Raw genomic sequence first — 18,151 nt, 5'->3', positions numbered from 1 at the left:
TGTAGCCTTTTCAGTGACATGCGGATGGTTTCTGGACTAACTTTTAATTTTCGCTGACTTCCAAGTCTGTTAGCCAATTTGCGAAATCCTAGGCGTGGATTCTGTCGTCCTAATGCCACTAAAGCGTTTAAATTGTTTTTGCGAATCTTACGCGGTCTGAAACTGGTTCATGCTTCATATCTGTGCCATTTTTATCCTCTTTATTGTCTCACATACTGCACTTTTTCCTAGTTCAGTCAATTGCACTAATTTTTTAACGTTTCGAACACCTTTTCTATACATGTATTCCACCATTTCTTTTTTTTTACTTGCGACATTATTTCTCAAATCTTAAGCCGGTTTACAATCAACAATATTTGACAGATGGTGTTGCCATGCGATTTTGGTCATAACCTACTATCGGCACAACCTACGTGATGGATTACTGTTGTCTTAGAGTGTTACAGAAAAAAAAATACATTAAAATTAGGAAAAATATAAAATTCCGGATACTTTCTAGACGGACTATATTAAGGATAAAAGAAGTACCACCACTAGTACTTTCTACCGTAATGGAAAGTACCCTTTCAGGGCTGTTTTTTACACTTTACTGAAATTTTACACGATCGCCATTCGCTTTGGCATTAAAATGTAATGTGTAAGAGTACCAAATTTCAAAATCTTAAAGATCTTAAAAATAAACAAAATATATTATTTTTATTTAAGCTTTCGAGGGCTGTAACTTCTTCTGGAAGCATTTTAACGGCATATGTTCATAGAAACTCTTTGTTTTGTTTTTATCTGTAGAATAACCCACCGAAGTTAGATACACTATTTTTTTCTCTCCAAAAAAATCCTTTATGGGTATTTCGCCACTGCACTGCAAGAAAATCTACAAAATAAAATAGTTATTTTTTGTAAACACATCTGCGTTAAACCTAAACGGACACTGCTTGTCAGAAGTTATGTTTACAGTTATACAAATTTGCCTAAACAGAAAAAAATGCTTAACGTTTCGGAAAGTTTCTCTCTTTCCGTCGTCGGAAGCAAAAAAATACAAAGAAAGAAGAAAAAAACTATTTAAAATATTTAAATTCAACTATTCTATTATTATTTTCTGTAGATGTCAGTAATGTATGGCAATCGCTTCTTTGATTTTAAAGAACATAACATAAATAAACATAACATACGTAAAATTTAAAAATAATCATACAGAAAGTTTGGTTTTTTGGTTTTACCTTATTAAGTAATTGTTATCAGGTAGTAATAATTTTGAAGTTTAACTTGATATAATGTCATTTTAACAGAACGTCAACAGTTTCTTGTAGACCATAAAACATCCCCCTTTAGAACTTTTTCTTTAATGGCCATAAGCGGGAGTAAAAGACTAACCGCCCGAACAAACACTAGAGGCGCCACCGGTCATCAAATGGTGTAAAAATTGCAAAAATTTAATCATCTAATTTTGACACAAGGGGTCGCGCTTAACTTTTTCAATTTTAATTCAATTTTCATTGTTTTCAAACTATATTATCAGACTCTGTTGTATTTTGTGAATGTATAAATGTTTTCTTACTATAAAGTTGCATTATAGTAATTTAAATTATATTACATACATATTTAAGATTCAAATATTATGACATATATGTCAGTTGCCGTCTAAAATGTCATCTTGATAAAAAGTTATTGTCAAAAGTAGTTAAAATCATGTTAAAATATTAAAATTTACAAGTTATATAATTAGATATATATTTTATATTATTTCAACAACAAACATATAATATACAGCGTAATGTTGATATGCAGGTCTGAAACAAAAAGTGCCGTTATATTTTTCAGTTTTCGTTGTCAGCCGCGGAAGTTTCAGTGATTTTATTGTTGTCGGATATTTTTATTTGTGAAATAGAAATATTGCGTTTGGATTGCAAAACTAAAAGTGGAAGTTTTATTGCAATGTAAGTAAGCGTTTGTCCATTTCATATTTTACTTTTTTCATACCTACGACAAATATACAAATATTGAAATTTTATAATTCGTTTTATTTAAAAAAATGTTAGAAAACAAGCTTGTAATCCTGTAATTGACATAATTGTTATGTAATATATTCCATTTAAATGTAATATATTCCATTTAAATGTAATATATTACTTTTCAATTAAGAAAATGTAAATTTAAAAAATATATTAAAAATATATACAGGCATTAATTGAAATTTTTTGAGTGCGAACAAACACGAGAGGCGCTTTATTATTTACTTTAATTTCTTAACATGATAGACGAAGTTCTAAAGGGGATGTTTTGTGTTGTAGACGTATCTGTTTTAAAAAAGTAAAGTGTTCTCGAATAGTTGAATTTAAATATTTTAAATAGTTTTTTCTTCTTTCTTTGTATTTTTTTTGCTTCCGACGACGGAAAGAGATAACCTTTCCGAAACGATAAGCATTTTTTTCTTTGTTAAGCAAATTTGTATAACTGTAAACATAACTTCTGACAAGCAGTGTCCGTTTAGGTTTAACGCAGAAGTGTTTACAAAAAATAACTATTTTATTTTGTAGACTTTCTTGCAGTGCAGTGGCGAAATACCCATAAAGGATTTTTTTGGAGAGACAAATCCGCCACATAGGTATAGACATTTTTACACTATTTTTTTGACGCCCTGTATAGATATAAAATAAAATATTATGTATCTCTATTCCAACTAGAAGTATACAAATGTGACAACTAATTTAGGACGAGGGAGTATAATATTTCACTTACCTGCCTGGGATTAAACCAGTAAACGTTACTAATCTCTCTGAATCATTGGCTGCTTTTTCCTGATCGGGAATATTAGTCTCAGATAAAGAAAACCTGTATAAGTCGAATTTTGAAGAAGTTTGTGGCGTGGGAGTATATCTTAAACTTATAGAATCCGTAGACTGGTGATTGTTCACTACCACGACTTCGGATTGTATGAGAGGCACTAAAATAACAAAAAGAAAAACAAACTAGTAGTTTAGGAGAATAATACAACACAAACAAAAGAATAACTTAAAATATACGGCAAGTGTAATTAGAAAAAAATGCATATTTTTTATGATTCACTTGTTATTTATATGATACACCGTGTTGCCAAATTGTCGTATATTTCTCCAAAGAAAAAGGAATTAAATTTTAGCTTGATTTTATATTTTTTAAATAGAAGGTTTCTTAATTACTGGGTGATTTAAATATATTTTTAAAGATGTATTTTTAACTACATACGTAGATGGCATTCAAAATTAAGAAGATTGGGGGAAGAAAAGGCGTGAAAACTTATTTCGATTTTTAGAGAACTTAATGGTACTCCTCCGAGTTGTATCACAAAATAATAAGTTTAAATGATTGGGTACCATGTTTTTTGTTCGTTTTGTTATCAGATTTATGTCCTTCTTTTTATATTATAATGAGTTGAACGATTTGTTTTCTAGACTGACAGACAACATTAGATTGAGGTAATTTATTTATTTTTATTTTTTTTATTTCTTTGAGAGTTTATTTTATTAAATAGTTAAAAGAAAAAGTTTTTGTTTTTTACGAAAAAAAACCTCCTACACACCAAACCTGTTTAAAAATGAGTTTGAAACGAATGACGTTTGCATCCAAAACGTTTGAAACAAACATTTGAAAGGGGTAACGGTGTTTTAAACACGTGTAAAGCACTTGTTTTTGAACAAAAAATACCAAGTGCGTCTCAAAAGTGGCACACTCCTATAACTTTTTTATTCCTTTCAGAGAAAAAAACGATATGTGGTATGTTAGTTGATATGACATATATTAGGAGCGATTGACGTATTCAATTGCTTTTGGCTACTTCCAGTTTCGCCGGATATTACTACAACTTATGATTTTTAAATGACACCCTCGGTATGTTTTTATTTTATTCGATAGAAAATGACACTCTAGAGAATGACATAACATATGTCAACTTTTAATATTTTTGCTTAAAAAATCATATTTTAAATTTCAATATAGAGTGCCATTGCTGTTTTAAAAACACTAATTTTTAATCAAGGTTTTTCGTGTCTTGTCCTGGCCGGTTAAAAAACGTCCAAATCGTATTTTTAATCATATCTCGTTTTTTCAAACGAAACAAGGGTGGCTCATTAGCATATTTGGAAAAAACATTTGTTTACAAATAATTTGGTACCACACACTTGGTATTTCGAGTTAAATTGTCGTTATAAATCGCATGTTACAATTTCAAATAAACCATATGTGAAAATGTCAAAAGTTAACATATGATATGTCATTCTATTCAGGATATCATTTTCTATGGAATAAAGTGAAAAAATACCGAGAGTGTCATTTAAAAATGAAAAGTTTTAATCATTTCCGGTGAAACAGGAAGTGACCAAAAACAACTGACTGAGTCAATGAATCCTAATTTTATGTCATATACTAAACATACCAAATCTCGTTTTTTATCTGAAAAAATAAAAAAGTTATAGGGGGTGAGCCACTTTTGAGACGCACTAAGTATGTTGTATATTAAGCGTTAAAAAATTGTCAAAATATTTGTTTTAGAAAATTATAAAAAGGTTTAAAAATACAAATCTATTTTCAAGAAAGATTTTTAACATTTTCCCATTAAAATATTAATTTTCTATGCTAAATTTTAATAATAAATAGTAAAATAGTATTCACAGATTGGTCTGAAAAAAAAAATATTACCGATTATTATCTATTTAGAGGATACTGCGCCGAACATGGTATTTTCCATCCATAAATTCACTAGTTGCCATTTGAAGGACACTGTGACGTCGATTTTCCAAATCAATTGTTAAGCTACTTCAAAATAAAACCAATACTAAACCTATACTTACTAGTTCTCGTCCTTAAAACGGTAACATCGCTTTCCAGGTCGTTGGATATTGCCTGTATGTCAAAAACATACTCTTCCCCAGGCATCAGATCTCCAACCAGTAACCTAACCAGTCCTGTACCATTTTGATTTTGACTTACTGTGCTTTTGTTAACTTGAGAAGGTGTAGTAGCCTCCCACCATCTGTAAATATTTCGTTTTCAATAAGAAGCCTTAGTAACATCATTTTTTTAAGAATTCTTTACCTCACAATGTAAGTTTCTACTCTTCCTTCTGGGCGAGGCCACTCTAAGGTTACATTATTGGAGTCGACTAGTGGAGCAATATTTGACACTGGATTTGGTCTGAAATTAAAATTTCCGCATTTGTATTGAGAACTTTTAAAATTCTAATATTTTTTATATTATTTATCAAACATCTTAAAGAAAAAAATATATAAACAGGTGTATTTACCTGTTTTATACCCTGTCGGCTTTTTATACCCTGTCGGCAACAGAGAGTCTTAGTTACATAACTACTTAATTAGGCGTTTTATTTCATGCGCTTGTGAAACTACTTGTTCTTCTCTCTTTGTTCAGTACATTTATTGTACTAAACACATTGACTGTACTCTGTACACAGGAAAATCGATACCAAAGCCAGGCGTTGCTGACAGTGTATAATTGTATAATTACAAAAATATTTGTTACTACAAATATACAGGGTGGTCCGAACTGTATTACGGAAACTTCGGCAGCATATTCTGCAGATAAAAATAAGTAAAAAAGTTCGTATAAATATATGTAAATAATTTCTGCAGTAACGTCAATATTTGGATGAAAATTGGTGTCTGAGAGGTTTTATATATGAGAAATTTGATTTTTATGTTAATATGATTCCTACTAGTAGAGGGCGCCACCTACGTATTTTTTAACTGGTTTGAAGAGTAGTAACTTTTCGTCCGTACCTGTATAAAACTACTCAGTAAAAAATTTACATTTACGACGTTTTTTACGTAAAAAATGTCTCTTGGTAAAAATCGCTACGGGTATTAGTTTTCGAGATATTTGGAATCGAAATTACAATACGTCATCATTGACATAAATTAAACATGTTGACTAAATAGTTATTAGACTGAGATCGTAAATTTGAAAATTTTGTGCCAAAAGTTCCACAGAAACTGTTTTATCATCATTTTTTTGCAGAAAAATTTGATTAATTTAAAAAAATAAAAATTTCCCAAATTTATTATTTCAGTGAAATAACTATCTACTCAACGTGTTTATTTTTCGTCAATAATGACATGTATTGAGTATTTCCATTTTAAATATCTTGAGAACAGTTGCTTGTAGCGATTTTTACAAAGATATATTTTTTATGTAAAAAGTCACAGAGATGTATATTTTTGCCCTCGGTAGTTTTATATAGGTACGGACAAAAAGTTATTAAGCTTCAAAACAGGTAAAACACATGTAGGTGGCGCCCTCTACCAGTAGGAGTCACATTGACATCAAAATCAAATTTCACATGTAAAAAAACTCCTAGACATCAATTTTCATCCAAATAACGTTACTTCAGAAATTATTTGGAAAAAATCGAAATAAAAATGAAATTTCTACACCCTGTACCTATCTCTGAAACTAAGCATTTTAGGACATACATTTATAGGACCTTTTTTTCTTATTTTTATATGCAGAATATGCTGCCGAAGTTTCCGGAATACAGTTCGGACCAACCTGTATGTTATTATAAAAATATATATGACAAAAAGGAATTAAATCATTTTGTGGTGAGAATCTGGGCAATATATGGAAATAATTTTACACCTTTTCTTATTACTGGCTTACCTTACTGTGTGATTTAATTGTTGTGGTTCATTACTTTCTAAGCCATAGCTGACAGTGTTAACTTGAATGGTGTATCTCTCTCCAGGAGTCATGTCCGTTACTTCTGCTTCAGTATTTTGAACAGCTGGCAATCTGTAACATAACAATTCCTAATTTAATACATATTGAATAAATTTATCACCGCCATACGTTTATCAATTCGTTAGAAAATACCGTATGACAATCGTCTTTTTTGGTGAATCACTTCACAAGTATACCGTGCTGGCAATTCTTACTTTTGGGTCGGTATTTACATGTGTGGAAGTAAATTGCACAGGGATCTTATTAAGTCGGAGTGAGAGAAATACGACGGTGTGCTGTTGCGGCGTTGCCACATTTCTCCGGTACGCCATTCCCTATCAAGTAAAGTAAAATCACGATCGCAAACCGCTTATTTTTAAAATAGTTTTTTTCGAAAAGCTAACTAGATAAAATCATTAGATACGTTTCTGAGCATCTAAAATGGAGTTATTAAGGATATCGTTAGGGTGTCCATTTTTTTATAACGAGAAAACGTCAGTAATCGCGATAAGTTAAAAACTCATTTTTTTATTTTGAAGTTCGGATCTTTTACAAGATGTTTAAATAAAGAAAAATTCGATAGGTTTGTTTTTTTCTATTCAAAAATTAAAAAAAAAACATCCATTTACTTTTAGTACGTAGCAAATTTTCAGCTGTCATGTAACTTTTTTATTTATAAAGATTTTCACATAGGTACCTACTGTTTGCGAAGAATTTTTTTTTATTATGATTTATTAGCAATCAGAATATTTGCATGGAAATTCTATGGGCTAATTTAATGAATTGAGAGCAATGACGCTCCAGTTAACGTGATGAGGTCTTCTCCAGTGAAAAATCCTCCTTAATATTCTTTCAAATCAGATGGCCATTGTCTTTTAAGTCATCTTGTAGGTACTGGTTCAAGTAGAGGCTGAAGTAAGGTATTGGTGTGATCGTGTAGTCTAATGAAATGTTTTTTACTCCGAGTTTGGATGACTTCTTTGACGTACGGAATTTTTAAATCTTCATGTATAGTGTGATTGGAGACATACCATGGTGCGTCTGTTATCATCCGTAGAATTTTAGATTGGCTCCTTTGTATTATGGCTATATTTGATTTACTAGCGCATCCCCAGAGTTCTGCTCAATATGTCCAAATAGGTATTATTATAGTTTTGTATAAAAGAAGTTTATTCTCTAGCGATAGTTTGGAACTTCTTCCCATTAACCAATATAAGTCTTTTATTTTTAAATCTATTTGCTTACGTTTCTTTACTATGTGTTCTTTCCAGGTAAGCTTAGTATCCAAGTGCATGCCTAAATACTTGGTAGAGGAAGACTGCGGAATTAGTGTGTTGTTTATGTTATTAACATTAGATGTCTTTGTAATATCAAGGAAGCTGTTTCCGGTTTTTTGTTGACAGCCATAATTACTGTGTCATCTGCAAAAGTAGCCGTTGTTGTTTCATTGTTTGTGGGAAAGTCTGCTGTAAAAAGGACATAAAGTAGTGGTCCTAAGACACTACCTTGTGGAACACCTGCATTTATGCTATAATTTTCAGATATATCCTCACCTATTCTGACTCTAAACACTCTACCATTTAGGTAGGATTCCAATATCGGAAAGTAGGACATGGGAAGATAATTTTTAATTTTGTAAAGTAGTCCTGTATGCCATACTTTGTCGAAAGCCTGACTAACATCAAGAAACACTGATGTGCAATACTTTTTGTCCTCAAGAGTTTGAGTTATATTACTGGTAATCCGAGTTATATTGCTGGTAATCCGTGTATAATCTCGAAACCCAAACTGGTGATGTGGTATTCAGTTTTCGGTTTTTGGATCTGAATTGATTCTATGAAGTATCAGTGTTTCAAGAATTTTGGAAACCAATGGTAGTAAACTAATAGGGCGATATGAGGAGACTCTGTTGAGTTTTGGGATCATTATAATTTCGGCTGTTTTCAGCGAACTCGGCCAGTAGTTCAATCTTATGATGGCATTAAATATATATGCGATAAGTACTAAGCCCTTCCTTGGTAGTTCTTTTAACATTTTTGACGTTATCTTATCCACTCCTGGTGCTTTACGAGGGTTTAGGTTGTTAATTTCGTGCTGAATTGCGAAGAAAATATAGCAGAAATATTAAGAAAGTTTTTGAAAAAAAACTACAATCAATTATTTCGAGATATCGATTTTTGAATTCAGGATTCTAATAGCTCGACCACTGTCGAACACCAACTAAATTCCACTTATTTTTACCAAAAGTGCTAGTGTTCCTAACTTGCACTTAAAAATTTACAAGCTATAGGGAAAATTACGACACGTTAATAAATAAGCAAATAAAGTATCACAAGACATAATTAATTCGTAAAACTGAACGGATGATGTACATCCTTCTCTAGAATTTTAGTACTGATTGACCGGTCGACCGCGACGAATCTGCTATATCCCTTTCCACGTCTCTTAGCAATGTGCACAATTTCTCGGTTTATTTCATACGTTTGGCAACGTGTTTACTGTTCTCTCTTTGTTCAGTACATTATAAACGCAATGTACTCTTCTTACATACGAAAATCTCGATCAAAGACTAACCTTTGTAACTTAACTTAGTATAGCCCTAGTCATCCTAAATCGGTAGTCTGAATTTTACCGTGCAATATAGTGATGGAGATGATGGAAACTTCAACATGTTAAAAACGGACAAAAAGTGTGCTGATACCCAGGGCCCAGGGGTGTCCCGCCGTTGGAATTACACGTACATTTTCTATGTTTTTTTAATAAAATTCTGGTATAAAATAACAAATTTAAATTATAAAGCTTAATACGAATCCTTACCTAACCCACTGGTTATCACTGCCCGTTTTATATCTGATAGAATACTCGGTTATAAGAGAATCCAACGGTGCTTGCCACTGAACAATAACCGAGTTTGTCGTCGTTTTTTCTATGGTCATATTTCTAGGTGGTTTTGGAACTATAAAAATAACATTTAAAATAAATTAGCGGACAGTTTAAATTAAAAAAAATACATAGAAGTTTTATTTATTAAATAGCTTTTTAACACACCTTCAATCTATCACTGGTCGAATATATAATTAAACGTAATAAAAATAAATTGAAAAAATTATATATGGTAGTAATGTATTATTAAATCTTTGCTTAAAATAGAATTAAGTTGTTTATTTAGACTATTCCCGAACTAGTTAAATAAAAAGTTCGCTTCTAGTTAATAAATGTTTAATTATATGTGCAGGGGTATAAACGAAAAAGTGTGAAAGAAATGGTTTACTTTGTTTATTACGATTTAAGCTGTAAAATACGTAAATAAAAATTAGTGGTAATATTTTTAAATCAACATATCCCAGTACAATATATGTTGCGTACAATAATAACATACCCAGTGACACAGTGTTTTGAAAAGGTCTATATCAGATTTCTGTTTTAAGATATTCACTCAATTTTTTTAATAAAATATGCGGTTAATAGCTAAGAACATTTTAAAAATATTTTTGTCATTGTATACCGGGTGCGTCTCAAAAGTGGCCCACCTCTATAACTTTTATATTTTTTTTCAGATAAAAACGAGAATTGATATGTTAGTATATGACATAAATTAGGATTGATTGACGTATTCAATTGTTTTTGGTCACTTCCTGTTTCACCGGAAATTATTACATCTTTTGATTTTAAATAACACCCTCGGTATTTTTTACTTTATCCGATGGAAAATAACACTCTGAATAGAATTACATATCATATGTCAACTTTTGACATTTTCGCATAATGGTTTATTTTTTAAATTGTAACATGCGGTTCATAACGACAATTTGACTCGAAATACCAAGTGTTTGGTACCAAATTATTCATACAAAAATGTTTTTTCCAAATATGCTAATGAGCTACCCTGGTTCCATTTGAAAAAAATGAGATATGATTTAAAATACGATCTTTTAACCGGATAAGATACGAAAAACATTAGACGATCAAATATATTTTTCCAAGGCTCCTTGATTAAAAATTAGTGTTTTTAACACAGCCACTCTAGATTGAAATTAAAAATACGATTTTTTTAAGCGAAAATGTCAAAAGTTGACATATCATATGTCATTCTATACAGAGTGTCATTTTCTATCGAATAAAGTAAAAAATGTCGAGGCTGCCATTTAAAAATCAAAAGTTGTAGTCATTTCCGGTGAAACAGGAAGTGACCAAAAACAATTGAATACGTCAATCAATACTAATCCTAATTTATGTCATATACTATACCAAATCTCGTGTTTTTATCTGAGAGATATCTATTCTTACTTAATAACAAAAAGATTAAACAAAAAGTCGGTTAATTTATGATAAGAAATACAGCGGGTTCCATTTGAATAAGCGAGTAATTTAGTTTAAAAATAGATATACTTCAAAAACCACACGGTATAGAATTTCATTTGAAAGTATACAACATTAATTTGAAAAAAAACATTATATTAACAAATATATTTTTAAAAATGCGCTACAACTGCCCGTATTTTTAGAAACATGATTGGAGCAAATAACGCAAGTGAAAAACCTGCTATAGAGCTTTTCCGGAACTCTGGACCAAAAAACAACAATGGTAAATATTTAACTATGACAAATAAAGAAAAAAACTTACACACTGGTTGGAAATACTCATGAGGCTCACTCTTAAGTTCGTGGGATATGGCGTAAATCTTTACTAAATAACCAGCTCCAGGATACAAATTACTAAGTATTATTTTGTTGTTATAAATTGTCATGTAGTCTCTATCGTTGGTATCGTTTCTGATCCAAACGATTTCATATTTGTCCTGTTTGGAATTGACATCTGATTTCCAACTAATATTTAAACCATCAACCTAGAAAATAATACAAAAATATAAGTTGCATATCTACATCTTTCTGAAAATAAAAAATAAAATATGATTTCTAAATTATAAAGTAAACTATTAAGTACGTAATAAGGTTATTAGGTAATAATTTTTAATTTTAAGACTGACTTCATGTAATATCATTTAACACCAACGGTTTATATTAAACCCATCTGCTAAATACTAAAAGTGTTGTTCTTTTGATATTTTGTGGGAGTTTTTCTGTGTTTACTTAGTTATTTGTAATTTAATTTGTGTTTAAAATGCCGTCCTGTTATAGTGAAACGAACAACGGCTCATATTAAAAGTTATCCAGTATTTCAAACTCGAAAAAGATGCTGGAAAACCCTTTTGCCTCTGACGGCTGTTTTCATGATGTATTCGACAACTACCGAGTTAATATTTTCTAACTAAATTGAAAATATTCACGTGTTTTATAGAGAGCATCGGAGGCTTTAGGAATTTCACGCTGCCGCTCGACCGTGCAAAGAATAAGTCCCAGAGGAATCATGAAGATCAAGAACAAAAAGCAGCAACAAGTCACAGAATTGGTTTGTCCCGTGGAATTCCTGCTTATAAGATACATGGACATATAATTAGAGCACGTATTTATTCAATGTATGCTGCAGGTAGGCTACAATACATTTATTATTATATATTACTCTATAGCAAAATAAAATTACACTAAATCACCACAACACACCAAAACACTTTTACTTTTACACTGGACGCGCGTTTCGCTAACCATGTTAGCATCATCAGCAGATGATTATAAACTATTGTAGTTTAGAGTTTATAATAATCTGCTGATGATGCTAACATGGTTAGCGAAACGCGTTGTGGTGATTTATTGTAATTTTATTTTGCTGTGTAACACCAAAGGTTCCAACCCTCAACTGTAATATTACTTTATAGTAGTACGTTTTGTACTCAAATGCTATTCTCTGCTTTTGGTTTATCAGATTAAGGGTTACAGCAAAGTCGGCCTGACGATGGAGATAAATCTCCGAAACCGGTCGTCGAATAGCTGTTCCCTTCAGTCTGATGAACTTGATGAGGAGAATAAGCATATATGTAGGGTTTTTTGGCCCCTTCTTCTGCTTCTTGTATTTTGTTTGTTTACATTTATTATTGTTTAATATTATATCTAATTTTTCACTGTATGAGATTATATAGGAGAACATATTACATTACAAGCTTTGCAAGCAAACCGTCAAAACATTGGTGGTGTGCAGTTTTGTCTCTGACTATGTTGGTTAAAGAGCATAAATATTTGCAGTTTAGATGGCAAAGTAGAGAAAATTCCAAATCAGATTTGGAGTAAGGAATCCCTGATTAATTTCTTATAAATAAATAAATAAATAAATGCCTTTATTGTCAAAAAATTTTTCAATTTGTAGACAAAGGTAAACTAACAAACAAAGTAGAAAAAAAAACAAGGTACACAAACAAACAAACAAAAGATAATACAAAACATTATATAAATAATATTGTCAGTCTTATTGTTAAAATAAACATTTATAAATGTTTACAATGTCAAAGAACAAAAAACTTAAAAAATAATATTCAAAAATATTTAGCCAGTTTATAGCAAAATATCAATGACCTCTAAATAAATTAATTTCGATGTCATTAGTAAATATAGCAATAGCAAACATTAGACCAGTGTTTTCAAGATCAAATTCGATTTTCAATTCAAATATAATTCATTTACGGCGTAGAAAGCCTTGTCTAGTAAATAAGAGTTCAATGCTTTGCGAAATGAAAAAAATGATGTTATGGATTTGATTTCAAATGGCAGGTGATTGTGCATTTTTTCGAGTTGTATAATATTGAACTTTTAACTAACTCTGAGCGTGGGTAGGTAGATAAAGATCTTGCTCCGCGTTCCTGAGTGGAGAAGTGTGAGATGGCCTTTCTTGAGAAGCTGATACATGTTTACGTATTAGGAAAACGGATTCAAATATAAATAAGGAAGGAAGAGTCAATATTCTTAATTCCTTAAAAGCCCTGGCAATGAGTTCTGCTGTTTAGTCCTAGTGAATATCGAACAGCTCTCTTCTGGAGCTTGAAAAAATGCGGTCAAATTGAGTCGCACAACACGTAGCCACTGACAAGTTAAGCTCCTTAGAAACAGACCTTAATGCAAACAGGCAGAGCTCAATTTTTTCGACAAAGCTTCGATATGTATGTCCCATTTCAGAGAATTGTCCACAACAAGCCCTAAAAATTTTACAGATTTTACGACGTCAATGGTGGTGTTGTTAAGTACAAAAGGCTGCAACAAGTTTTTATACGACAAAGCTTTAGTTTTAGAAATGTTGAGACTCAGGAGGTTCGAATCGCACCAAGATTTAATGGTGATTAAGTCATTTGATATAATCCTATGAAGTGCCGTGATGTCCTTGTTGCTCCAAGTGAAGTTAGTGTCCGCAAAAAGACATATTTTGCCACTGATGTTTATGTTAGCAATGTCGTTAATAAAAAAGAAGAAACAAAATAGGGCCTAGTACTGAGCCTTGTGGTACTCCACATTCTATTGGCTTGCTAGAACACAACGTGGTATCCACCCTCACAAGTTGACTTCTGTTGCTCAGATACGACTTAAACCATTCGAGAGATGATCCCCTGAACCCATAGTGCTGCAGTTTATTAATTAGGATCTTATGACTTACACAATCGAACGCCTTTTAGAAAAAAATCACAGAAAATTGTTGCTGTAGAATGATGGTTGTTTAGGCTGGAGTAAACTTTTATTAAGGAGGGAAAACATAGCGTCATTTGTGGACTTGTTGCTTAGAAATCCAAATTGATATTCAGTAAGTATTTTGTACTTAAACAGAAAAGATACCAGCCTTCTTTTAACCAAACTTTCTATGATCTTAGATAGCGTTGGAAGGAGTGCAATTGGGCGATAGAAGCTTCATCTTTGTCTCCTCCTTTGTGCAGAGGAATGATTATTGCCGTCTTAAGACATTTTGGAACGACATGTTTATTAAAGTTGTTAGGTGATTCAGAGTGCTTTCTGGCAGATTCGAAAACATTTTTAAAGTTAGCCCGTCGGTCCCAGAAGAGGATTTATTTTTGATGGTATTAATTGTACTGCGAAGCTCTTCAAGAACTACGGGCGAAAAAAAGAAACTGTGTAAGTTTACATTATCATTAGAGAGATATGAAAGTGGATCATGAGAAGGACATATGGTATTAGTTAAGTTTTTCGCTACAGTTACAAAGTAATCGTTAAGGTTCTCAGGTGAGGTAGAGATATTGCTAGACGAAGAAAAGCTTTGTTTCTCAACTCATTCACAAATAGACCATGTTTCCTTAGCAACATTACCAGAATTGACTATTCTCCTATTATAATAAAGGTCCTTAGCGGCTCTTATAGTCTTGTGATAAATTTTCTGTATAGTTTACGTAATTGTGGAAGAAGAGACTGTCTGCGAATTTTTTAAGTGAGATAATGAACGCATGTTTTTTAGAAGATATGCGTAGACCTTTAGTGGTCCAAGGTTTATTATGCTTATTTTTATAGGCCTAAGAGGAAAGTTTTTGAACGCTAGACTGGTTAATGTTTTTACGAAAATAGAAAATTCGGTGTCGACATCATAAAGAGCTTGTATCCCAGTTGGTTGTTTTACATAAGTGGCTGAACTTTTGAGCATTCTTTTCTGAAAAAAATACGACATAATTTTACGAGGGGCATTTTTGATTTTGGACTTTATCGAAAATTCAGTTAAAACTGCTTCATGATCAGAGAGACCCGAGCTAAAGACGTTGCAGGCGATGGAGTTAGGATCAAAAGATGATACAACATAGTCTATAGTACTAGAACTGGTATTGGATATTCTTGCAAGAAAAGGGAATCCAATCACCACCTCTGGCAATGAAAGATCAGGTTTGGAATATTGTCAAGCAGAATGTACCTCCTAAAACGTTAAGCATTTTTTGTCGGTTAGGCAAATTTATTTTACCAAAAAGCCACTGGCAAGCTGGTTATAGTTTGGATTCAACCCAGTGGTGTTTACAAAAAAAAGACATTTTTATATTGTAGATTTTCTTCGAGCAGGCGAAAAACCCAGATTTTTTTTCAATGAACCTACAGAGCAAAGATTCTGGAAAGTTAAATCACTGTCTTGACTTTATTTATAATCCTTACTTCTGAGTCTGGAATCTAACCCAGTGACAATTTAAAATAAACTTTTTTATTTTTCTGTTTTTGTTGTTATGACCTGGAAGACTCAATCTCTGTAACCTGGAATGGGAATCCTTCAACGGTCTAAGATACTCGAAAAAGTTTTTGAGAACTTACGACTAAGAAAAATCAAAGATTTTCCTTCATTTAAGTAAGAACAATCATCCGATTGTCACGGGGTTTCTAACAGAACACTATCTCCTCAACGAACACCTCTGTAGGAGTTGAGTAACAACGGCTAATGCAGATTCTGTGGGGAAAATGAGGAAACACCAGAACACCTTATTACTGAGTGCGGCGAGACGACAATCGTTCTTGCCATAAACTTTGGTACGGCTGATGTCGGAGATGGAGAGCTGGCCTCTGTGGAGCAATCCCAGATACGAACTTTTGTCAAAGCCTTGGGACTGTATGATGAGTTATAACTCGTTATAACTCAAGAAAGAGGAATACACAATAGATTTATAAGGTCGCGGTGATTAACCTCCTCTTAAACATTCTACATCAATATGATATTTGGATAAACGCTTTCATTTCTCCTTATTACCAAATTCAAAAACAAATAATACTTTGCCATAGGTTTCAAATCTTCAATTATAGAGAGCACTGGGTCTAGATCACGACATATATAGATTCTTCTTTCGATTTCATTTCCTTCGACACGGCTTGAACGGTTACAGAATAATTTCTTCCAGGGAAAAAGGGCCTCTAGTTCTATTTTTGTCTGGTTTGTCATAACTGTATTACTATCACCTAGAAAGAGGGATTATTAATAAAAATAAATATAATATTATAAATAAATTCTAATAATTGACGAGAAAAATAATTCACAATGGAACAAAACAACAGAAACAGAGATGTTAGTGTAGAGAGCCAACAATCACGAGGTAAGAGGAGGGGCACTGAGAAGTAATACATCCTTAAGTAGCAAATTTTATTTTATAAAGGCTGTATAAACAGTTATGTGATAATTTTTATAGGATATCTCAATTCATATAACGTGCTATAAGACCGGAATATGATAGCTTTTTACAACCAAAAAGGCCTATTTTTATACAACCGTTTAGTAGTATAGAAGTTCTATAAAAAAGGTATACAACTCTTATGCAACTATTTTACACAGCGTCATATAACTATTATAAAACTAGTTTTATTGTGTATTACGTGGTCACGTCTAAGAAACAGAACAATAAAAACATTTGATCATTTAGCGAGGTAAAAGAGTATTTTATTTTTTACCGAAGAATATTAGGAGCAAATTATATTTTAAGCATTTTATGTCGTAAAATGAATCTTGAGGATGTGGATTGTTAAAAGGAGACTTAACTTGACAATGAAAATGGCGGGTAGAGCCATAAGGTACAACAAATATGTAATATAAAAAATCATTAATAGGGTTTGAAAAGTAGGGACAATTTTTGTTGCGCCGAAAATTTTACTGGTAGATTGTAGGTATGTATTTGGCAAAAAATTAAAGCGCTTTATTTTCGATTCGTATAAATTTAAACAATAAAATAAAATAAAATTTTCAAAAATTCTTGTTTTTAATTTAATTAAACACTTTATTACTGTTATGTGGGAATCTTATCACAAAATAGTTCTCATAAATAACATTTTAAAATTTATTTTCATATTTTTAATTTTGCCTCATATAATGGCGGCCATAGGCCATACAAAAATTCTGCCTTAAACATGGCGAATTATAATGCAACCATTTTATTATAAACGAATCCCTTAAATAAGTGTTTGTTGTAAAATAAAACGGTATAGGATAAATATCTATCATTACGCAGAATTTCCAGGTACTATAGAACTATTTTGGACATATTCAGATTTCTGACAAATAGATGTTGCCAAATCTCATTTGATTAGTATTTAAACTAACAAACATGATCAGATTTTTATGGATTCATGCACGCAATGCATTTCATGCATGCCCGACGAGTGAGTGGCAACCTAAGGACTTGGAAAAACAACAATAAAAAAATACAAACATTACTTCAGTAAAACTTTTACATCAACGTGGCAACAATGTTTTGAAGAAGCCACACAACCCGAGATATTTTGGCTTTTGGGAACCCAGAGAATTCTCGGGATTATTTGCCGTAATTTCGAGGAGTTTTTTCTTACATGCTCTTTATAACTACCACTGCGTTTGTTAACTTTTTTCCAACTTTGTCCAGAATTCATAATAGCTGTGATTGATTAAACTCGTACGTAGATATTACTTTTGCAACAACATAACAAAATAAATAACTAGGTATACCATTTAATTTAAAATGAAGTTATATTATGCATTACCAGTTCTATAATACAGATATTACAGCGAATTTATTTTGTTAATCACAACTTTATCATATAAGGCTATATAACTGGTGTTGTATACAGT

At 31.7% G+C, this 18,151-nt stretch overlaps 1 protein-coding gene across 2 annotated transcripts in view; it reads right to left on the bottom strand.

The window, feature by feature from the left end:
* LOC115891163 (tyrosine-protein phosphatase 10D) overlaps positions 1-16,515 on the bottom strand; it is a gene marked incomplete at its 5' end in the record, with an annotated part of 45,215 nt that extends 28,700 nt beyond the window's left edge. For both annotated transcript variants that reach the window (XM_030911568.1, XM_030911569.1), the window contains 7 exon segments: positions 2,737-2,941; positions 4,824-5,005; positions 5,068-5,166; positions 6,649-6,780; positions 9,526-9,664; positions 11,333-11,555; positions 16,337-16,515. In XM_030911568.1, coding sequence (XP_030767428.1) covers positions 2,737-2,941; positions 4,824-5,005; positions 5,068-5,166; positions 6,649-6,780; positions 9,526-9,664; positions 11,333-11,555; positions 16,337-16,515 — 1,159 coding nt within the window.
* Between the last annotated feature and the right edge of the window lie 1,636 nt (positions 16,516-18,151).

Source organism: Sitophilus oryzae, unplaced genomic scaffold (genome assembly GCF_002938485.1).
Source record: "Sitophilus oryzae breed Bouriz unplaced genomic scaffold, Soryzae_2.0 scaffold_969_pilon_pilon, whole genome shotgun sequence".
Taxonomy (NCBI): Eukaryota; Metazoa; Arthropoda; class Insecta; order Coleoptera; family Curculionidae; genus Sitophilus; species Sitophilus oryzae.
This window is presented reverse-complemented; position numbering and strand designations above follow the sequence as displayed.